This window comes from Symphalangus syndactylus, chromosome 6, assembly GCF_028878055.3.
Source record: "Symphalangus syndactylus isolate Jambi chromosome 6, NHGRI_mSymSyn1-v2.1_pri, whole genome shotgun sequence".
Classification (NCBI taxonomy): domain Eukaryota; kingdom Metazoa; phylum Chordata; class Mammalia; order Primates; family Hylobatidae; genus Symphalangus; species Symphalangus syndactylus.
This window is the reverse complement of record NC_072428.2, coordinates 54,413,070-54,437,116: the sequence shown is the minus strand read 5'-3', so window position 1 is coordinate 54,437,116 and position 24,047 is coordinate 54,413,070. Positions and strand designations below refer to the sequence as shown.

General features: G+C 41.9%; 2 protein-coding genes across 14 annotated transcripts in view; one reads left to right on the top strand and one right to left on the bottom strand.

The window, feature by feature from the left end:
* Positions 1-24,047, top strand: part of COA4 (cytochrome c oxidase assembly factor 4 homolog) — a 38,538-nt gene that overhangs the window by 9,182 nt on the left and 5,309 nt on the right. The window lies entirely within an intron of this gene.
* PAAF1 (proteasomal ATPase associated factor 1) overlaps positions 1-24,047 on the bottom strand; it is a 79,019-nt gene that overhangs the window by 53,846 nt on the left and 1,126 nt on the right. For 2 of the 13 annotated variants that reach the window (XM_055282887.2, XM_063641375.1), the window contains exons 2-6: positions 23,286-23,326; positions 14,301-14,404; positions 10,562-10,651; positions 4,726-4,824; positions 3,541-3,691 (exon numbers count right to left, since the gene is read on the bottom strand). In XM_055282887.2, coding sequence (XP_055138862.1) covers positions 3,541-3,691; positions 4,726-4,824; positions 10,562-10,651; positions 14,301-14,404; positions 23,286-23,326 — 485 coding nt within the window. Of the gene's footprint in view, positions 1-3,540; positions 3,692-4,725; positions 4,825-10,561; positions 10,652-12,512; positions 12,723-14,300; positions 14,405-14,658; positions 17,120-23,285; positions 23,327-24,047 lie in introns of those variants that run through there. The other 11 variants (XM_063641374.1, XM_063641377.1, XM_063641371.1 and 8 more) reach the window with 9 other exon arrangements.

Below are 24,047 nucleotides of genomic sequence, written 5' to 3'. Positions count from 1 at the left end.
TGAAAAATTCAGCATACACAGAAACCTTACCTCTGCTTGTTAATTAAGTAGAGAACACACTAATCCTTTAGTTATATATATTTAAATACACACACACACACACACACAATTGGGGGACCAATTTATGTGTGTGTATATATATATATATATATATTTTTTTTTTTTTTTTTTTTTTTTTTTTTTTTTTTGAGACGGAGTCTCATTCTGTTGCCCAGGCTGGAGTGAAGCAGTGCAACCTTGGCTCAATGCAACCTCTGCCTCCCAGGTTCAAGCGATTCTCCTGCCTCAGCTTTCCAAGTAGCTGGGATTATAGGCGCATACCACTACACCTGGCTAATTTTTGTATTTTTGTAGAGACGGGGTTTTACCATGTTTGCCAGGCTGGTTTCGAACTCCTGACCTCAGGTGCTCCTCCCACTTCGGCCTCCCAAAGTACTGGGATTACAGGGGTGAGACGCTGCGCCCGGCCAATTTTTTTTAGTATGTTTTTTTAAATATGGGTTCATGGCTCTGAATAAAATGCTTCAAAAATCTCATAACTCAAGAGATTTTTTTTTTTTTTTGAGACAGAGTTTCATTCGTTGGCCAGATTGGAGTGCAATGGCGTGATCCCAGCTCACTGCAACCTCTGCCTCCTGAGTTCAAGCGATTCTCCCACCTCAGATTCCCAAGTAGCTGGGATTACAGGCACCAGCCACCACACCCAGCTAATTTTTGTATTTTTAGTAGGGACGGGGTTTCATCATGTTGGCCAGGCTGGTTTCGATCTCCTGACCTCAGATGATCCACCCGCCTCGGCCTCCCAAAGTGCTAGGATTACAGGCATGAAACACCATGCCCAGACCAAGATTTTTTTTTTTTAAGTCACACAAAGCAACTTGGAAGTCATTTGGTTGGAGACAGTGAAGATCAATCAATCTATAGGTTGCTAAGCTATCAGATCTATCTATATATATGCTGTTAAGCTATCAGAGATCAATCTTGATTTTTGCCATGCTGTGGAAGAACGGGCAACCCCAAACCTGGGGCTATTTTATACAATGAACTGGAAAGGAGCTTTCATGACCTGATGGAGGCTAGCCTGGATCTGACTTCATGTCATTTCTTCTAAAGTATATTATTCTGTTCAATCTACTAAAAACTCCCTTCTCAAGAAAAAAGTCAGGGCTGTTATACTCTGCAGAAGGCACTACTCTACCCCAGGACTTTCTCACAAGGCCAAAAGAATGGAACAACTACATGAATAAAAGCTTAAATCTAAATTGATTTAACATTCTAGGCTGGGCGCACTGGCTCACGCCTGTAATCCCAACACTTTGGGAGGCCACGGCAGGCGGATCACAAGGTCAGGAGTTTGAGACCAGCCTGGCCAATATGGTGAAACCCAGTGTCTACTAAAAATACAAAAAAAAATTAGCCGGGTTTGGTGGCGCATGCCTGTAATCCCAGCTACTGGGGAGGCTGAGGCAGGAGAATTGCTTGAACCAAGGAGGCAGAGGTTGCAGTGAGCCAAGATCACGCCACTGCACCCCAGCCTAGGAGACAGAGTGAGACTCCATCTCAAAAATAAATAAATAAAATAAATAAATAAATAAATAACATTCTACTATTTACTCTAAGCTAAAGGTCACATACATATTCTTAAGAAGAATTAAAGAATGTTGGGATACTTAGGATTCTGTAAAGGGAACAATAATTGCAGCGATCCAAAGGTATTTATAAACTGGATGTGCACTGATGTTGAATATGCATCTTGTTAATTAAGTTCAACATGCAGAGTCATGACTTGTTCCACTGAAATGTTTTCCTGTGCCCACACCTTCAGAGGGATGGCCAGATCTGAGGTGGAGCTTGCACTGTTCCTCTAGACTCCTTTGGCTCCTGGACTCCTCAGATCTGTAGGCCATTCTGACTCCTTCGATCTCTCAGTTCTGCGGGAGGTGATGAGTTCTTCAGTAACGTAAGGAAGGCTCTGAATATTGTTTCTATTCCCTCTCAATGTACCCGTTTTCTTACATCATGGAAGTAAACCATTTATGTACTTAGGTTAATGTGTGTATTTGCTAAAACATCAGCATGTAATCTGGCAAAATGTTATAAAGAAATATTAAAACTTAAAACTTGGGCCAGGTGCAGTGGCTCATACCTGTAATCCCAGCACTTTGGGAGGCCAAGGTAGGCAGATCACTTGAGGCCAGTTTAAGACCAGCCCAGCCAACACAGCGAAACCCCATCTCTACTGAAAAATACAAAAATTAGTTGGATGTGGTGGTGCACGCCTGTGATCCCAGCTGCCTGAGAGGCTGAGGCACAAGGATCGCATGAGCCTGGGATGGGGAGGTTGCAGTGAGCCAAGCTGGCATCACTGCACTCCAGACTGGGCAACAAGCGAAACTAAAAAAAAAAAAAAAAAAAGGCAAGGCGCAGTGGCTAATGCCTGTAATCCCAGCACTTTGGGAGGCCGAGGCAGGTGGATCACCCTGAGGTCAAGAGTTTGAGACCAGCCTGACCAATATGGTGAAACCCCATTTCTACTAAAAATACAAAAATTAGCCAAGTGTGGGGTGTGTACCTGTAGTCCCAGCTACTTGGGAAGCAGAGGTTACACTGAGCTGAGATCATGCCACTGGACTCTGGCCTAGGCGACAGAGCGAGACTCCGTCTTAAAAAAAAAAAAAAATCTTAAAACTTGATCTCCACACACAAGTTACAATGTACTGAGGTTCACAAAAACACAGAGTTAAAAATCCCAGAAGTAGAGGGCAATACGAATTAATTCCCAAATGAGTGGTACACACAATACGTATTACGGTTCCAGAAGAAGGATCAAGGAATTATTTGGGGATATTATCATATATTTTAAAAATATTCAAACTTGTAAAATAGGAATAGCATACTTACCTCCTTTTTAATACTCCAATTAAGGATAAAACATATCTAAATTATATTTTTTCCCCACAAAACTCAGTTAAAAAGGGAAGATGTTCCCACTCTATCTCTATAATCTGATATTAACTGGTTATATGGCTAATCCATTTTTAAAACACAAACTGTAATTTAAATCTATGGGAATCATCAGGCTCTATCTATAATGTCTGATGATGCAGCCATTAGCCACCCAGCTTTTACTGTTCCCTCAGCCAAAAGACTAATATGAGAAAATGCAGACACACCTCCTTCTCTCTCACTCTCTCTCTCTATTTCCCAGCACACAAGTATATGATTTCCTGGAGAGGACTTTTTTTTTTCCTTTATCAATTGTAGAAAACAAATTTTAAAGCTGGGATTACAGGCATGCACCACTGCACCCAGCTGGAAAAGGCTTTAGGTACCAAACCAACTGTGTAAGACAGTTCAAGATAGCAATAAAAAGACTGTGTGGCAAAGGAATTTCTGGTCCTTAGGGAATGGCAGCTCATCTAAATGCCCAGCTGGATGGATTATTTGTGTATTTGTGAATAACTAGCTTGTTTCTACCTTTTCAGTGATTCATTTCTGGGGATCATTAGAGAAGCCTTTTGGAGAAACCACACTTCATACCTCCTTTGTGACCTTTGAAAGTCACCACGCAGCTAGCATCTTCAGCTGACCATATCTTCAGCTGGGCATCCATTCCCCCACTCAGGACCACAAGGCCTGATGGGAAAAACCTGCAACAATTCACATCAAACACATGTCCTTCCAATACTCTCTGGAAAAACAAAAGAAAATTCCATGCTAGTTCTCTTGTCCATCCCTTGATGTTCTCTTACCTCCCATACTCTGGTCCCTTATATGAAATACCTACATGCTAAACCCACATGCTGGGTTTTAAAACTAAGGATATCCAAAGGATCTCTTAGCTCATTTGTCTAGCAGGCAGTGTTCTAAAAGGTGTTGGCTCTCTTTCCTTGAATTCAGCTATAGAGGTTATAGAACTGAATTCCATGTAAAAACACCCCAGAGCCTAGGTTAAAAAAAAAAAAAAAGAATTCCATGGCTTTCACAGCCATCTCTAGGTCTAGTTAAAGAGCCGAGGTGGCTTGGGGACTTTTTCACTCATCTCTGTTTAAAATCCTTTGTAAAGATTGGAGGCTCAGCCATAGATTCAGTCTAACAGCCAAGCTATTCTGTCTTGGAAATGGATCACTGAAGGCAATTAAAAAACAAGGGTACACCCACTTAGACCTTCACTGGTCTGGCTCCTTAACTGCTCCAGCCCCACTCTGTTCTGCCAAATCACTGAGCTTGAGAATGGTTCTCCAATTAACAACTGGGAGGCCAGGAGCGGTGGCTCACACCTGTAATCCCAGCACTTTGGGAGGCCAAGGCAGGCAGATACTTGATGTGAGGAGTTGGAGACCAGCCTGGTCAACATGGCGAAAGCCCATCTCTACTAAAAATACAAAAATTAGATGTGTGTGGTGACACATGCCTGTAATCCCAGCTACTTGGCAGGCTGAGGCACAAGAATTGCTTGAACCCAGGAGGCGGAGGTTGCAGTGAGCTGAGCTCACACCACTGCAGCCTGGGCAACAGAGCAAGACTGTCTCAAAAAAAAAAAAAAAAAGAAAGAAAGAAAGAAAAGAAAGAACAAAAAACACACAAATGTGAGAAAAGAGATCAACTGACATGCAGAGTGGTCCCACATTTTTAGAATGGGCCATTCTTCCTTCCATGTTCCAGTCAAGGCTTCTCAGACCACCCTTTGTGTTTAAGACCTAAAAGTACATCCAAATCCTTTACCCTGAGTTCTCCATTGGAAGCCTGCCAGATTTTCATGGTCCCGTCAGTACTAGAAGACACACCAAGACCTCCTCCGCTGGAAATGTCCAGGCATGTTATCTGTTCAAAGAGAAAACAAACAATGTGTTAGAAATAATGAAATACTCTTATTCCCTTGAAATACGTTATAAACTTCCCTTGTTTCACTCTTCCAAGACTTCCTGAAGCCTGTGTTTCCCAACAAAATGACTTGTGTTTGATGTAAAGGTTGAGTTATCATCACCAACCTCCCATCAAGGCTGAAGTAAACACCTTTTACTTCTTTAAACAAAAAGATATTCCTCTAATTATCTGTAGTCTAATGCTTCAGCTAAAAAGTTTTCCCTATCCCCATTTCATTTCCATAGTTTCCATGTGTTGCATTTATTTATTTGTTTGTTTGTTTGACAGAGTTTCACTCCCATCACCCAGGCTGGAGTGCAAGGTCCCCATGTCAGCTCACTGCAACCTCTGCCTCCCAGGCTCAAGTGATTCTCCTGCCTCAGCCTCCCAAGTAGTTGGGACTACAGGCGCACACCACTGCGCCTTATTTCTATATTTTTTTTGTAGAGACGGAGTTTCGCCATGTTGCCCAAGTTAGTCTCAAACTCCTGAGCTCAAGTGATTCTCCCATCTCAGCCTCCCAGAGTGCTGGGATTATAGGCATGAGCCACCGTGCCCAGCCCTGCTATTTTATTTTAAAATTAAGACCAGGTGCAGTGGCTCACATCTGCGTAATCCCAACACTCTGGGAGGCCAAGGCAGGAGGATCACTTGAGCCCAGGAGTTCGAGACCAGCCTAGGCAATATAATGAGACTCCATCTCTACAAAAAATTTTAAAGTAAATATAAAAAATAAAAAGAAAATTAAGATACCTCTCCTAATTCTTAGGAACCCACTTACACAAAAGATAATGTTCTAAGATGCACCAGGAGGATTCAAGAATTCAGATATTTCCACATATACCTATATATAGGTATAGCTACAGAAAATAATACAGATATAGATCTTTCAGAATAAAGAATAGAGAAATTTCAGATTCACTTTTTGTTTTCCAAATTCACTTTTATAGTTTCTTTTTCTTTCTTTCTTTTTTTTTTTTTTTTTTTTTAAGACAGGGTCTCACTCTGTTGCTCAGGCTGAAGTGCAGGGGCGTGATTACAACTCACTACAGCCTCAACCTCTCAGGAACAAGTGATCCTCCTGCCTCAGCTTCCCAAGTAGCTGAGATTACAAACATGGGCTGGCATGTCCAGCTAATTTTTTAACTTTTTTTTTGGAGAGATGGGGTCCCCCTATGTTGCCCAGGGTGGTCTTGAACTCCTGGGCTCAAGCTATCCTCCTGCCTCTGCCTCCCAAAGTGCTAGGATCACAGGCATGAGCCACCCCGCCCAGCCTCACTTTTGTAATTTCAGTATCAGCAATCACTTCACGCATAAGCCATTATCAGAATAACAAATCTTTTATACACATGCATACATGTACCCTTTTATTAAAAAACAACCAGCTGCAAATGCTCCAGAAATGTTGGACCAAGATATGCAATTCCAGACACATTCCCAGCAACAATAATTCCCACATAAGTTATTAAGAAAAAAGTAGGGACTTTGGCTTTAATTATCCAACTTCCCATTTTACTTTGTTCTATGCCAATTAAACCCTAATAAATAAGTTTGAGGAGAACTATAGGGATATATCCATCAACTCTAACATTTTCTAAGACTTTTCTTCTTTATTTTGCTTCCTCGGAATACAAGGACTGCTATCGTAGTAGTGGATCCTTCACTTGTAAGCAACATTCTTCAGGTTCTGTCCTGATACAGGTGGCATCTATCCAATCGCTTGCTGATAGGCAGTGGACACCTAGGCTAGACTGGACACCTCAAACTGAACATGTCCAAAGAACACTTTTATTTCCCCTGCCCCATCCCAATACAACTGCTCCTCCTCCAATTAGTAAATGGAACACAATTCACCTACTTCTCAGGCCAAAATTTTTTGAATCATCCCAACTCCTCCTTTTCTCTCATACCTAACATCAAAGTCATTAGCAAATCATGTCTGGTCCCACACCTCTAGAATGTAAGATCTATAAGGACAGTTTTATTTATTTTATTCAGTATCCAGAAGAGTAGCTGAAATATAGTAGGTGATTAATAAATGGATGAATCATCTTTCAGTAAGCTCAAATAAAAAGAGAATAAGAAATAGAAAAGGCGCATAGTTATGTTTTTGAGACATGGTCTCACTCTGTCACCCCACCTGGAATGCAATGGCACAATCATAGCTCACTGCAGCCTTGACCTCCTAGGCTCAAGCAATCCTTCCATCCCAGCCTCTCGAGCAGCTGGGACTACAGGCACACACTACCACATCCAGCTAATTTTGTTTATTTTTTGAGACAGAGTCTTGATCAGTCACCCAGGCTGGAGTGCAGTGGCGCGACCTCGGCTCACTGCAACCTCTGCCTCCTGGGTTCAAGTGATTCTTGTGCCTTAGCCTCTGGAGTAGCTGGGATTACAGACGTGTGCCACCATGCCCAGCTGATTTTTATATTTTTAGTAGAGATGGGGTTTCATTATGTTGGCCAGGCTGGTCTTGAATTCCTGGTCTCAACTGATCTGCCCACCCCGGCCTCCCAAAGTGATGGGATTACAGGTGTGAGCCACCACATCCAGCCTATTTTGTTTATTTTTTTGTAGAGACAAGGTCTCACTATGTTGCCCAGGCTGGTCTCAAACTCCTAGGCTCAAGTGATCCTCCCGCCTTGGCCTCCCAGAGTGTTGGGTACAGGCATGAGCCACTGTGCCTAGCCTGTAAATGATTTTTAAAATGACTTACTTCTCAAAAGGTGAGCGGCATTCCCAACTCTCCCAAGAGGTGAATTGCCTTCTCCCTCAGTTAAAGCAGAAAATAATAAAAAATGATGTATAAAGGCCAGGCACAGTGACTTATACCTATAATCTCAGCATTTTGGGAAGCCAAGGAGAGAGGACTGCTTGAAGTCATGAGTTTGAGACCAGCCTGGGCAACAGAGCAGGACTCCATCTCTACAAAAAATAAGAATAAAAATTTTTAAGCCAGGTGACTAGCTGGGACTACAGATGTGCATCACCATAGCTGGCTAACTTTTAATTTTTTTGTAGAGATGAGGTCTCACTATGTTGTCCAGGCTGGTCTTGGACTCTTGGGCTCAAGTGATTCTCCTTTCTGGGTCTCCCTAAGTGCTGGGATTATAAGCATGAGCCACCACGCCCATCTTTAGTTTTTTCTTTTTTTTTTTCTGGAGATGGACTTTCACTCTTGTCTCCCAGGATGGAGTGCAATGGCGCAATCTTGGCTCGCTGCAACCTCCGCCTCCTGCATTCAAGCGATTCTCCTGCCTCAACCTCCCGAGTAGCTGGGATTATAGGCTCACGCCACCACACCTGGCTAATTTTTGTATTTTTAATAGAGACGGGGTTTCGCCATGTTGTCCAGGCTGGTCTTGAACTCCTCACCTCAAGTGATCCACCTGCCCCGGCCTCCCAAAGTGCTGGGATTACAGGCATGAGCCACTGCACCCAGCCTAGTTTTCAAATAAATAATTGCTTTCCGCTTTTCACATTCACATTTTATTGATTTAACATAAGATTTAATTAATTTATATAATTTCAAAAATAATATAACTGGCATTACAACTGACTCTTGATAAACATTCAACCTAACAGTATGTTTTACAGAGGAAATGAAGAGCAACAATTGACTCTATAAATCAGTTAAGTGGCAATGCATTAGAACACACCCAAAGCCTTATAATTTCTACACCCTATGACTCAGCAATTCCACTTTTACAAATGTATTCTAATTTCTTCCCATGTTTGGGAGCAAAACTTCAGCTATAAATGTATTCATAAAAATACAAAATCACAAAACTGGAAACACCTGAATGTCCAGTAATATAAAACTGTTAAATTAAATTATAGTAAACTCATCAATAGAATACCATGCAGCTCTTAGAAGGATACATTGAAAGACAGCATAGAATAATGGACATATAATTAAGTAATAAAAAGCAAGTTATAGGCCGGGCACGGTGGCTCACACCTGTAATCCCAGCACTCTGGGAGGCCGAGGCGGGCGGATCACGAGGTCAGGAGATGAGACCATCCTGGCTAACACGGTGAAACCCCGTCTCTACTAAAAACACAAAAAAAATTAGCCAGGCATGGTGGCAGGCACCTGGAGTCCCAGCTATTCGGGAGGCTGAGGCAGGAGAATGGCACGAACCCGGGAGGTGGAGCTTGCAGTGAGCTGAGACTGCGCCACTGCGCTCCAGCCTGGGTGACAGAGCAAGACTCCATCTCAAAAAAAAAACAAAAACAAAACAAAACAAAAAGCAAGTTATAAAATAGCATGTAATGTAAAAACCCATTTTGGTAAAATATTTAAGGAAAAGACAGAGTATTAAGTAAAATAATGATATGTAGAGTTGCCACAGTGCTGGCTCATAGTAGGCAATCAATAAATGTGAGCTTTACTACTATGATTATTATTTAAAAGGGATATACAGCAAAAGTTCCTAACAGTTATCTTTAGGATACAGAAATATGAGTGATTCTCACTTTTTTTACATGTCCTAAATTTTCATCACTAAGTATATATCTGTTTTGTAATAAGGGTAAAAAATAGCTCTTTTTCTTTTTCTTTTTTTTGGTGAGACAGTGTCTCATTCTGTTGCCCAGGCTGGAGTGCAGTGGCATGATCATGGCTCACTGCAGCCTCAACCTCCTGAGCTCAAGCAATCCTCCTACCTCAGCATTCAGAGTAGCTGGGACTACAGACATGTGGCACCATGTCTGGCTAATTTTTGTATTTTTTTGTAGAGACGGTGTTTCACCATGTTGCTCAGGCTGGTCTTGAACTCCTGAGCTCAAGTGATCCACCCACCTCAACCTCCCAAAGTGCTAGGATTATGGGCACGAGCCACTGTGCCTGGCCAAAAATTGCTCTTTTTAAAAATGTACCACACAGTAAGAAGTGAATGGCTTCAACATAATCAGTTTTATCTACCAATTTCTCACTTCTGCTTCTAAGAAGCCCATGGTAGTAGAAAAGCCTTTATTACAAAGACCTTTGAAAATTATTCCTCAATGTGGTATATTTGAAATTTTGAGAAAATGTCCCTGTCCTGTAGGAAAAGGAATAAAATATGAGCAGCAGCATTATTATATAAGCATCAACTATTACAAATTTATTTTTATTTATTTATTTTTCGGAGACAGAGTCCAGGCTGCAGTACAGTAGCATAATCTCAGCTCACTGCAGCCTCCAACTCCTGGGCTCAAAAAATTCTCCCACCTCAGCCTCCTGAGTAGCTAGGACTACAGGTATGTGCCACCATGCCCAGCTAATTTTTGTTTTTTTGTGGAGACAGGGTTTCACTCTGCTGCCCAGGCTGATCTCAAACTCTTGGCCTCAAGTGATCCTCCTGCCTCTACCTCCCAAAGTGCTAGGATTGCAGGTGTGAGCCACTGCACCTAGCCAAGCATCAAGTATTGTATCATTATCTGAAAGCTGGTAACTCTCCTAAAACATATGTAAGGAAATTTCATATAATCTCTAAGATGACCAGTGAGTAGATTTGAACACGTATTCTATGTGGACTAGAGTACCAGTTTTGCCAAACACATCAGACTTCATCAGCTGTATCATCTTACAATGCAAAGTAAATGAAAGACATATTAATTATGAGTATGTTTATAGCACTAGACAAGCAAATAAAATGAAAAATTAACATGCTATTACATTTTCTCTTCATTTTATCAAAATACTTACACTGTTTGTATGAATTCTGGAAAAAGTAGTATATGGTGCCAAAAACTTAGAAGATGCATTTTCCTTTGGACATGAAATATGAATGCTTTTCTAAACAAGGAGGAAAAGATGAGATTCATCAATAAAACTCCTCCAATGTATTATAATTAAAGTCTCTTAAAGAAAACATTAGGACTACAGGACATTCTCATCTTCTCAGTGTACCCTCTCTCATTCTCCTTTCCCACCCCACAAAACTATCCCTCCCCCATAGATCAGCAGTCCTTTTAAACTGTTGAGGGCTACAGTGTAATTTGGTATTGCCAAGATGCCATTATCTTTTTCTGTTGAAATAAGCTGCTCCACAGAAGACAAATGACATGATACAACCAACAAGCATTAGAGCATTAGTTTTAAGAAGAAAATGTAATACCAATACTCTCAATTAGCAGTGGTGCAAGGAACAGGATCAGTGGAGAGGACATAAAGAGATATAAGGAAACTCTTCAGCACCATCCCCCAAACCTAGGTCTTAAAAGACAAGTCTAAAAGTAAACTTGCTGTCTACAAGAACTTTTAGAGAGAATGTTAGACTACTGACATTTACCATGACCAGATGAAACTGGTAAAGTAAATTATGGTACACCTATAAAATATGTAGGCCTGGGTCAGGCTTGTGGTGCCTATTCCCTCCTAAGACTTAAATTGACTGTACATATTCATAGACTGGTTATTGTAACACAGCTATATTTTGATGCCCCATGTGTTCTACCTAGTCATTATCACCTGTCTTTGAACTACTGTAGGAAGATAACACGGGTGGCATATTAGGAAAGTATACCTAGAACTAGATGTTAGATTCAGGAGACATGACTTGCTAAAGGCCATTTGTAACCATTTTAGGTAAGAATATTGGTGTTTCAAGGTAGCATGTGTAGAGGTAAAAAAAAAAAAAAAAGGCTTGGTAAACCCTCCCTCAAGGACTCTTGCAATATGACAGTCCCTTACTCTAACCAGCATACTACCAATACTATCACTTAAGTATAGATCTTCTATAAGGAATTGAGGAGCTGCACTCACCAAAGGACCCCTAACCTTTTATCTCTTCTGCAGTAGTACTTTAAAGTCTCTGGTAATTCTTCAGGACAATGAAAATGTCTTCGATAATCAAAATTTTCTGAACCTCTTTATATCCAACAAACACAAGTCCTCACAGTTCATTAGAAAGAATGGTTTCAAAGTCAAAATATTCTCATCATTGAATCAGTATGCTCTTTACAGATCATCTACTCCTTTAAAGTGACAATTAGACTATCTACACAAACAGCACTTTCTTAGCCAGCATATCCATGCCTGGCTGCCTGCAGGCCTTTCATTAAATGAGTTTTTGCTTCTAACTGCGTGACAAAGCCCATATAGCTGCAAGTGTGCTGGCCTGGATTTGGAACTGCCTCTTGTACCAGAAACTAAAGTGCCAGCTAAATTCTCTTGGCTGAATATTCATATTAGCAAGGATGCAAGGAGCTTCAAAAGCTTAGTGTTCGGGCCTCTGTAAGAATTGGGTTTGCTCTCAGAAGACTTCATTTCTTTGGAGCTATGTGACAGATTTCAATAATCAGTACTTGTCTCCTACTTTGCAGTCTTGCAAATCAATCTTTAATCCACAAACAGACTACAAAGGAAGATAAATGTTAAAATATCTTCCAACATTATCAGTGGACAATCATGCTGTTAATAAAAATATTTTAAAGAAAAACTGAAAGAGAGATCAGAACAGACAAAATCCAAAGGGAAAAAGTGTGAGTATGCTGCACTAAGATAAAATTCTAAGTCAAACATTTTTATACTCCAGGGTTAGACATTCAAGCATAATGACAGATCTACTGTTTAAGAGAACAATGTAGCAATATCAAATAGCAAAGTGACTCATGGCAGTTAGGAAACAAATGAATGTTCAACTATAAGCACTTACTGTCTGAACCCACCCAGCAAGTTCACAGCAAAAATTAGCAATCATGTTTGAAGTGATAAGGACTGTATCCAGGTCTGAGTATGAAGGGAAGAAAGAAGTCAGCGCCCAGGCTGTGCCAACACACCTGGGAAAAACGTAGGCTTGCATGGTAGTGCTGAACTTGGAATCAACAAAACTGGGTTTCAATTCCAGCATACAGTCTGTCTTTGATTATTAGAGATTAACTAACCTCTCTGAGTTTGTTTGCTTAACTGCAAAATGGAAATTTAAAATGCCAATCTCACAGGATTGTTATGGTAAAAGAACCAAAACTAACTTTTGTACTATTTTATAGATTCATCCACATGCAGTCTCACTCCCCATTAACCATTCTAGGAGGTAGAATAGGATTTCAGCTTTATTGATGAGGAAACTGAGACTCAGAGAACTAAGTTATTTGTCCAAAATCACACAGCCAATAAGTGTCAGAGTTAACTAAGACTTAGATCTTCTGACACCTATAATACCCATAGCTGTTTATGAAAAACAAATATAAAATATATAATAACATGTAGCCTACTACCAGGCCCAAAGAGAGTAATGAATGAACATTTGCTAAAAATCTTATGTAAAAAACGAAGTATTCTCTATTCTTGTCAGTATACCCAAAATATTTTTTATAACTAAAAAGTTTAATTGCACAAAAAACGAAAAATGAAATAAAAGGCTGTTCTACCCTTAGGGAATCATCTCACCAGAGCATACTAACTGCAGCAGTCAGAATGAGTAGGGAGAGGCAAATCATGGGTTCTCCAACTCTTTGCTTACCCATCTACTCACCTCAAAGACAAACAAGAAAAACTGTTAAGTACTACTAATGTAGGCTCTTCATCAAGGCCTCACCAGATATGGATTATAAGGCTACATTGTTCAGTGTAGTAAGTAATGGCCATATCAGGCAACTGAGAACTACTTGGATACAGGCATCTATATTTTCAACTGTAAATTTTATAAAACCTAAATACAGATCAAGTATTTCTAATAAAAATTAGAGTCTGAACTGAGACAAGCTGTAAAAGTAAAATATACATGGAGTTTTGAAGACTTAATAAGAAAAAGAAATGTAAAATATCTCTAATAATTTTTAGTATTATTTACAGGTTGAAATAATGTTTTAGAGATACTGGGTTAGATCAAATATATTATTAAAATCAATTTCGCCTGGGCGTGGTAGCTCACACCTGTAATCTCAGCACTTTGGGAGGCCAAGACAGGTGGATCACAAGGTCAGGAGTTCGAGACCAGCCTGGCCAACATGGTGAAACCCCATCTCTACTAAAAATGCAAAAATTAGCTGGGCGTGGTGGTGGGCACCCGTAATCCCAGCTGCTAAGGAGGCTGAGGCAGGAGAATTGCTTGAACCCAGGAGACAGAAGTTGCAATGAGCCAAGATCGTGCCATTGCACTCCAGCCTAGGCGACAGAGCAAGACTCCATCTCAAAAAACAAAACAAAATCAATTTCATTGTTTATTTTTATCTCTATAATGTGGCCACTAGAAAATTTTAAATTACACATGCATCTTGCATTATCAGAGCTGATATAAGGGAAGTAAGAGGAAGTCTGATGGCACTTAAAAGTATATGTAACTACAAGAGAAAAAACCATTGACACTCACAGGCAGCAAAAACTATGATTCTCATACAAATGAAGTGGAGATACACAGATAATAGTATAAATATCTAAGGTAGACGTTTGGGTACTACCATAGTTTTAAATATCATGCCATCTAGAAGACATAAAAACATACCTTGTTTATTTCATTCACAATAAATCCTTCTGAAGCTGTAACCTCTGGGATGCCATCTAGGCCAATTCCTTGACAAGTTAGGCTGCCATACAAAGATGGTTTCCCTACATGGTACAAAAGAAGCATGTCTCAAAAAATAAGAAAAATTTATTATTTTTCTCTTTGACAACCCAATTCAGGCATCTGTATAAATAGTATACCCATGAAATTGGCCCATGAAAGAAAAACAGGTACCTGTGTTAAAAGTCAGGTGAAGTAAAAAGAGAATTAGATTAGGTGTCTTAGTCTGTTTAGTGTTGCTATAAAGGAATACCTGAGGCTGGGTAATTTATAAAGAAAAGAGGTTTATTTGGCTCACGGTTCTGCAGACTGTACAAGAAGCATGGCACCAGCATCTGCTTCTGATGAGAGCCTCAGGCTGCTTCCACTCATGGCAGAAGGAGAAGGGGAGCCAGTGTATGCAGAGATCACATGGTGAGAGAGGAAGTAAGAGAGAGGAGGGAGATGCCAGGATCTTTTTAACAATCAGCTTTCTCAGGAAAGAACAGAGTGAGAACTCTGTCACTCTCACTTTCCAGGGAGGACATTAATCTATTCATGAGGGGTCTGCCCCCATGACCCAAATACCCCCCATTAGGCCCTACCTCCAACACTGAGGATTAAATTTCAACATGAGATTTGGAGGGGTCAAACATACAAACTATAGCACTAGGCAACTCTAATTTGAAAGGGAATACACTTTCAAGACTAAATACATTTTCTTTCTTTTTTTTTTTTTTTTTTGAGATGGAGTCTCGCTCCGTCGCCCAGGCTGGAGTGCAGTGGCGTGATCTCGGCTCACTGGAATCTCCACCTCCCAGGTTCACACCATTCTCCTGCCTCAGCCTCCAAGTAGCTGGGACTACAGGCACCCGCCACCACGTCGGCTAATTTTTTGTATTTTTAGTAGAGATGGGGTTTCACCGTATTAGCCAGAATGGTCTCGATCTCCTGACCTCGTGATCCGCTCGCCTCAACCTCCCACAGTGCTGGGATTACAGGCGTAAGCCACCACGCCCGGCCTGACTAAAATACATTTTCAAGACTAAAAGCTAAGAACAAAGATTTAGAGATTTGATACAGCATTTGTAGAGAGGGCTGCTAGAGTGATCTCAACCTGATGTAACTGGCTGTGAAATTTAATTCTTCCAGGATGAAAGGTGAAGATCAGTATGCATACATGTATTTATCTACAGTATATACACATAACACATAGTAAAGAATTAAGCTTCAGTAACCTGTAAAATTTGCCTAAGTAGAATACTGATTTTGCAGAGATATGGGCTAAGTAAGATATCATCCTACACATAAACACACACAGATGATAGAATGAAGTTAAAAACTGTTTCCATTCTTCTTCTACACCTTATATATTCATGTCTATAACAGCCCATAACACACCGTTTACATGTCTGACTTGCCCAACAGACTGTGAAGTCCTTGAGTCTAGCAGGGTGCTACATTCATTTATTATTCAGTAAATAAATGTTGAACCAAACTGAAGTTACAGAAGACAGAAGTAGAAATCATCATGGATTCACACAAGAGTGGGAGGGATTTTTTTTTTTTTTTTTGAGATGGAGTTTCACTCTTGTCGCCCAGGCTGGAGTACAATGGCGTGATCTCAGCTCACTGCAACCTCCATCTACTGGGTTCAAGCAGTTCTCATGCCTCAGCCTCCCAAGTAGCTGGGATTACAGGCGCGTGCCACCACATCTGGCTAATCTTTGTATTTTTAGTAGAGACGGGGTTTCACCATATTGGCCAGGCTGGTCTCGAGCTCCTCCCCTCAGGTGATCCACCCACCTCAGCCTCCCGAAGTGCTCGGATTACAGGTGTGAGCCACCACGTCCAGGCCAGGAGGGCTTTCTAGAGAGTATAGGAGCCTCAAAGAAAGATAGGAGCTGGCTAGGAAGAAAATAAGGGAAAGAAAACTCCAAGTCAAGGAGGAGCATATCAAGAATAAAAGAAAGTCGGCCGGGCATGGTGGCTCACGCCTGTAATCTCAGCACCTTGGGAGCACAAGGTGGGCGGATCACGAGGTCAGGAGTTCAAGACCAGCCTGGCCAACATAGTGAAACCTCTTCTCTACTAAAAATACAAAAATTAGCCAGGTGTGGTGGCACGTGCCTGTAGTCCCAGCTACGATACTCGGGTGGCTGAGGCAGGAGAATCCCTTGAACCCGGCAGGCAGAGGTTGCAGTGAGCCGAGACCATGCCATTGCACTCCAGCCTGGGTGACAGAGTGAGACTCCATCTCAAAAAAAAAGAATAAAAGAAAGTCAAAAAGAACAAGAAGGAAGGACTCATCAATTAATATAACAGTTTGGTAACAGCAGTCATGGAAATGATAGTTGAGGGATAAATCCCAGAGAAACTTAAAGTCTAGGGTAGAAGTTTGGCCTAGAGAAGACCTAGTGAGATGCTTTTCACAGGGAAGTATCATGAGGCACTATTTCAGAAAGATGCCACAAAAACAGAACTGAAGGAACGTCACTTTTTATCCCACTCCATGATTCCCTATTGTGTTTACTAACTGCCTTAAGAAGTCTGGTCCTCGCCGGGCACGGTGGCTCACGCCTGTAATCCCAGCACTTTGGGAGGCCGAGGTGGGTGGATCGCGAGGTCAGGAGATCGAGACCACAGTGAAACCCCGTCTCTACTAAAAATACAAAAAATTAGCCGGGCACAGTGGCAGGCGCCTGTAGTCCCAGCTACTCCGGAGGCTGAGGCAGGAGAATGGCCTGAACCCGGGGGGCGGAGCTTGCAGTGAGCCGAGATTGTGCCACTGTGCTCCAGCCTGGGCGACAGAGCGAGACTCCATCTCAAAAAAAAAAAAAAAAAGAAGTCTGGTCCTCATGGTGCATCATTTCAACCAATCACTCAATGACTTCTCTACATTCGTGGATGTATATATATGTATTTTTTTAATATTTGAGACAGGGTCTCGCTCTGTCACCCAGGCTGGAGTGCAGTGGCATGATCATGGTTCACTGCAGCCTCTATCCCCCAGAATCAAGTGATTCTCCCGCCTCAGCTTCCTGAGTAGCCTGCATGCCACCATGCCCAGCTATTTTTTTTTTATTTGTATTTTTAGTAGAGATAGAGTCTCACTATGTTGCTCAGACTGGTCTCGAACTGCTGGGCTCAAGCAATTCTTCTGCCTCAGCCTCCCAAAGTGCTTGGATTACAGGGTGAGTTACCCTGCCCAGCTGACTTCTCTATATTTGTGAAGTCACTAAAACGACCTCAGCCTTGGTTTTCTCTATATAATAACAGAACTAGGATCAATCCAACCACTTACCTTCTACATTCCTACATGCAGGCTGCTGAGCACTGCTCCAGAAAAGGACACAACTGTGCCAATTGTCACCAATCCAATTCATGTTTCTAAACTCAGCAGTTTTGTAGTCCTTTCACCTCTCCCATTCCCCACAGCAGCTGGTTCTCATGCCATCTATCCTGCCATCAAAATCTCCTTCCTTCATAATAGCCAAAAACTAGAAATAAATGTCCATTAATTGATGAATGGATAAACAAAATGTAGTATATCCATACAACAGAGTATTACCGGGCCACAAAAAGGAATGAAGTACTGATAAAAACAACAAATAGAAACATTATACTAAGTTTCCTGTAATCCCAGCACTTTGGGAGGCCGAGGTGGGAGGATCACTTGAGGCCAGGAGTTCAAGACCAGCCTGGCCAACATGTCAAAACCTCGTTCGTCTCTACTAAAAATACAAAAATTACCCGGGTGTGGTGGCAGGCGCCTGTAATCCCAACTACTCAGGAGGCTGAGGCACAAAAATCACTTGAACCCAGGAGGTGAAGGCTGCAGTGAGGAGCCGAGATTGCGCCACTATACTTCAGCCTAGACGACAGAGTGAGACTCTCAAAAAAAAAAAAAGAAAGAAAGAAACATTATACGAAGTGAAAGAAGTCACACAAAAGGCCACGTATTTTATGATTCCATTTATATGAAATGTCCAAAGTAGGCAAATCCACAGAGCTAGAAAGTAAACTAGTGGTTGCTAGGATTGGGGGGGTGGAAAGTGACTGTTAATGGGTATAGACTTTTTTGGGGGATGATACTAGAAATAATATATGTAAAGTAACTAGCACATACATAGCACACATTTTTATCTCAATAAAGCTGTTATTTAAAAACAAAAACAAGAAACAAGATGGTGGATCACACCTAGAGTCCCAGCTACTTGGGAGGCTGAGGGAGGATCACTGGAGCCCAGGAGTTCAAATTCAGCACCTGGGAAACACAGCAAGACCCCATGTACTAAAAAATAAACACAGGAGTTCAAGACCAGCCTGGGCAACATAGTAAGACCTTGTCTCTACAAAAAATTTTTTAAAAATTAGCCGGGTATGGTGGTGCATGACTGTGGTCCCAGCTACTCAGGAGGCTGAGGTGGAAGGATCTCTTGAACCCAGGAGATCAAGGCTGCAGTAAGCCATAATCATGCAACTGTACTCCAGCCTGGGCAACAGGGCAAGACCCTGTCTCAAAAAAATAAGAACAGGCCAGGCACAGTGGCTCACGCTTGTAATCCCAGCACTTTGGGAGGCCGAGGTGGGCGGATCACAAGGTCAGGAGTTCGAGACCATCCTGCTTAACATGGTGAAACCCCGTCTCTACTAAAAATACAAAAAAATTAGCTGGGCGTGGTGGCGGGCACCTGTAATCCCAGCTACTTGGGAGGCTGAGGCAGGAGAATGGCATGAACCCGGAAGGTGGAACTTGCAGTGAGCTGAGAACATGCCACTGCACTCCAGTCTGGGCAACAGAGCGAGACTCCGTCTCAAAAAAAAAAAAAAAAAAAAAAAAAAAAAAAATTAGCCAGGCGTGGTGGTGCATGCCTGAAATCCCAGCTAATTGGGAGGCTGAGGCAGGAGAATTGCTTGAATCCAGAAGGCCGAGGTTGCAGTGAGTGGAGATCGCACCACTGCACTCCAGCCTGGCAGACAAGAGTGAAACTCCATCTCAAAAATAAATAAATAAATAATAAAAATAAAAATACACACAGAAACAAAAGCCACCCTCCTCCTTAAGAGTTGACATCATTAACTCCAATTCATAAAGAAAACTGAACCTACAAGTTACCCTCAAAAAAAAAAAAAAGTGCAGGCGCGGTGCCTCACGCCTGTAATCCCAGCACTTTGGGAGGCCAGGGGGAGCAGATCACGAGGTCAGGAGATGGAGACCATCCTGACTAACACAGTGAAACCCCATCTCTACTAAAAATACAAAAAATTGCCGGGCACAGTGGCTCACGCCTGTAATCCCAGCACTTTGGGAGGCTGAGGCAGGCGGGTCACCTGAGGTTGGGAGTTCAAGACCGGCCTGACCAACATGGAGAAACCCTGTCTCTATTAAAAAAAAAAAAAAAAAAAAAAATTAGCCAGGCATGGTGGCACATGCTTGTAATCCCAGCTACTCGGGAGGCTGAGGCAGGAGAATTGCTTGAATCTGGGAGGCGGAGGTTGCAGTGAACCAAGATGGCACCATTGCACTTCAGCCTGGACAACAAGAGCAAAGCTCCATCTCAAAAAAAAATACAAAAAATTAGCCGGGCGTGGTAACACACGCCTGTAGTCCTAGCTACTTGGGAGGCTGAGGCTGGAGAATTGCTTGAACCCAGGAGGCGGAGGTTGCAGTGAGCCGAGATTGCACCACTGCATTCCAGCCTGGGCAACAGAGTGAGACTCTGTCTCAAAAACAAACAAACAAACAAAAAACTCTTTGGTTGTTGAAGGTAGCTTGGTAATTTAAAACAACAACAACAACAACACTAAGTTTGTTGCTTTGTAAAGACTTTATCGATAATGTTTTTTTAAAACTGTTTTAGGCCAGGGGCAGTGGCTCACGCCTGTAACCCCAGCACTTTGGGAGGCCAAGGCGGGCGGATCACTTGAGATCAGGAGTTCGAGACCAGCCTGGACAACATGGTGAAACCCCATCTCTACTAAAAATACAAAAATTAGCTGGGCATGGTAACATGCACCTGTAGTCCCAGCTATTCAGGAGGCTGAGGCAAAAGAATCGCTTGAACCTGGGACTAGAGGTTGCAGTGAGCTGAGATCATGCCACTGCATTCCAGCCTGGGTGACAGAGCTAGACTCTGTTTAAAAAAAACTGCTTTAATAGTAGTATGTATGGGCAAGATAAATGCAAAATATTAGGGAAAAGATCTAAAAAAATATATAAACCCCAGTTGACGTTTTGCTCTTAGATTGCTTTTTTAGCCTAAGTAAAGATTTGCCTTGCTTTAAAGAAACTGTGCCTTTCGGTTATGGTTTATTACAAGATAGCCAAGGTCTTTGTAATAATCAGTGGACTAATGAAGAGATGGTGAATTTTAATGTATGTTTATATATTTTAGTTAAAATAAAATGTAGGCCTTTTGTGTATTTTTTTTAATTTATTTATTTATTTATTTTGAGACGGAGTTTCGCTCTTGTTGCCCAGGCTGGAGTGCACTGGAGCGATCTCCGCTCACTGCAACCTCCACCTCCTGGGTTTAAGCGATTCTCTTGCCTCAGCCTCCTGAGTAGCTGGGATTACAGGCACGCACCACCACACCCAGGTAATTTTTTGTATTTTTAGTAGAAATGCGGTTTCACCATGTTAGCCAGGCTGGTCTCAAACTCCTGACCTCAGGTGATCTGCCCGCCACGGCCTCCTAAAGTGCTGGGATTACAGGCGTGAGCCACTGTGCCCAGCTTTTTTTTTTTTTGAGACGTCGTCTTGCTCAGTCACCCAAGCTGGAATGCAGTGGCACTATCTCGTCTCACTGCAAGCTCTGCCTCCCGGGTTCACGCCATTCTCCTGCCTCAGGCTCCCGAGTAGCTGGGACTACAGGAGCCCACCACCACATCTGGCTAATTTTTTCTATTTTTTTTTTTTGTTTTTTTTTTTTAACTGAGACAGGGTTTCGCTCTGTCTCTCAGGCTGGAGTACAGTGGCACAATTCTAGCTCAAGCAGTTAGAATAGGATTTTTGAACATAATTAAGCACAAAAAAATAGATAAAATAACAGTATTTTCCTTGAATTTTTATGTTAAGTATACATATGTATATGTGTGTGTATATATATATATATATATTTGTGTATTTGTGTCTTTTCTTTTTTTAGAGACAGGGTCTCTAAACATTTGTGTGTTTCTTTTTTTAGAGACAGGGTCTCACTTTCTGGTCCAGGGTAGGAGATCATGTAGCATGATCACGGCTACCCTTGTCCAGCGTAGCAGGTCCAATAGCATGATCACAGCTCACTGCAGCCTTGACTTGCTGGGCTTGAGCAATCCTCCCACCTCTGCCTCTTGAGTAGCTGGACTACAGATACCCAACACCATGCCCAGCTAGTTTTATCTGCTGTAGACACGAGGTCTCCCTATGTCTCCCAGGGTGGTCTCAAGCAATCCTCTGCCTTGGCCTCCCAGAATGGTGGATGACAGGTATGAGCCACCACGTCTGGCCTTATTTTTAATTTTAAGATGATTGGCAAGTCACAGCACTATAAAGTCCATCCTTTATTCCACTGATATAAACAATAGTTCTTTTTTTTTTTAATGATGGGGTCTCACTCTGCCACCCAGGCAAAAGTGCAATGATTCAATCATAACTCACTGCAGCCTCAACCTCCCGGGCTCAAGAGCTCCTCCTATCGCAGCCTCCCAAGTAGCTGGGACTACATGCGCATGCCACTATGCCTAACTAATTTTTTTTATTTTTTATAGAGATGGGGGGGTCTCACTTTGTTGCTCAGGCTGGTCTGGAACTCCTGGGCTCAAGTGATCCTCCTGCCTCAGCTTCCCAAAGTGCTAGGATTACAGGTATGAGCCACTGTGCCTGGCCAAAACTTTATTTCGCATAGAAATACAATATATCAGCAGCATTTGAAATGAAAGATAATCAGCAAAACAAAACTTTCCTACGGTATTTAGAAGGAAGGTTGATTTGTTTTAGAATGGTACCACCTCGGCCGGGCGCGGTGGCTCACGCTTGTAATCCCAGCACTTTGGGAGGCCGAGGCGGGCGGATCCCGAGGTCAGGAGATCGAGACCACGGTGAAACCCCATCTCTACTAAAAATACAAAAAATTAGCCGGGTGTGGTGGCGGGCACCTGTAATCCCAGCTACTAGGAGAGGCTGAGGCAGGAGAATGGCGTGAACCCGGGAGGCGGAGCTTGCAGTGAGCCGAGATTGCGCCACTGCACTCCAGTCTGGGTGACAGAGTGAGACTCCGTCTCAAAAGAAAAAAAAAAAAAAAAAAAAAGAATGGTACCACCTCGGTTATAATTTGAAAAGAATCTTGTGAATGACATAAGAGTGTTGTTCAAAAGAAAAACTGATAAGACTTGGGAGTTTCCTGGACATGGCAGGGTCAAGTAACTAGGTTTTTCACTCTGATGCCTAGAAAAATGATGGTAACTTAAGAAATGAGAAAAGTCAGGAAAGAGAACTCACTTGACAACAAATGTACTCAGCTTGGTTTTGGCCTTCAGTAAGTCAAGTAACTTAAGGTAACAGTGAAACAAACCTTTAGGCAGAAATCTCTAGCAAACAACTGATCAATCTCTGCTTGAACATGGAGAAGTCAGGGCTGGGGCTATAGATCTAGAAATTATCATCAAGAAGGCCCCAGTTGAAGCTGCAGAAGTGCTCAGAATACAACAGCATAGGGTAAGTGACTAATTAAGATGCATCAACAATGTCTCCATGAATAAGTCTGTAGCTTTCAAATGGAAAATCAATCTGAAGGCCTTCCCTTGGAACGGAGGAGTTGGGGTGTTGGCCATACGGTACAGACTGGTCAAACATGTTTGCAGACTATTATGTAAGGAGGCTGGGTTAGGAGAAAGTAGGAAGCTTTAACGGTATTAATCCTTCTCCTTTAAAGTGACAGCATATAGATTTATGGGTATTACCTGGGGGATGACAGCTCAGCCAGGCCTCCCCTTCATCCTTCCTATGAAGAAAGACAATAGCCTAATTAGGCTCACCCAAAGTTGAATAGGATCCCATAGTTACAAGGGAAGAAAGAAGGTCATGTAACCTCCAGTTTGGTCATAGTACTTAGACATGAGACAGTCCAACCTGTCATCGGGTATAGATCATTCTAAGAAAGACAAACTTAATTTGTTCACGAAATATTTGTGGATTAACTATTTAATGAATAGATATGTTGGTTAAATTAATGCTCATACATCAACAGTGAGATCACTTTGAAAAATCAGGTTATTTAATTAGGTATTTATCAGGATTATTGTAAACCAAGCCGTGCTAAGCACTTTCCATACACAATCATTAACCCTCACAATAACCAAACAAGATTCCTTTTATTATTTTAGCACCTGCCCAATCATCCAAATCCTGATCTCTTCACCCTAGCACTTTTAGGGTAAAATGGAAAGGGTCTATGCATTTAAGACAGAAAGATCTAGGTTGACAGCAACCCTCTATCATTTGACGAGATGCATGATCTTGGGCAAATTAAGCCTTCTGACTCTGGTGCTGTATTTTCTCATAGGTACCTAGTGGCACTTCATGTTATTGTTCTTTATTACTTATCACATTCTGTGTACTAGCAACTAGTCTGTATTTTAGCCCACCTAAATTAAGTAAGATATAAATTTAGTAAGGTGTAAATTTCTTAAATGCAGAAGGCTATGTTTCATTCATCTTCACCA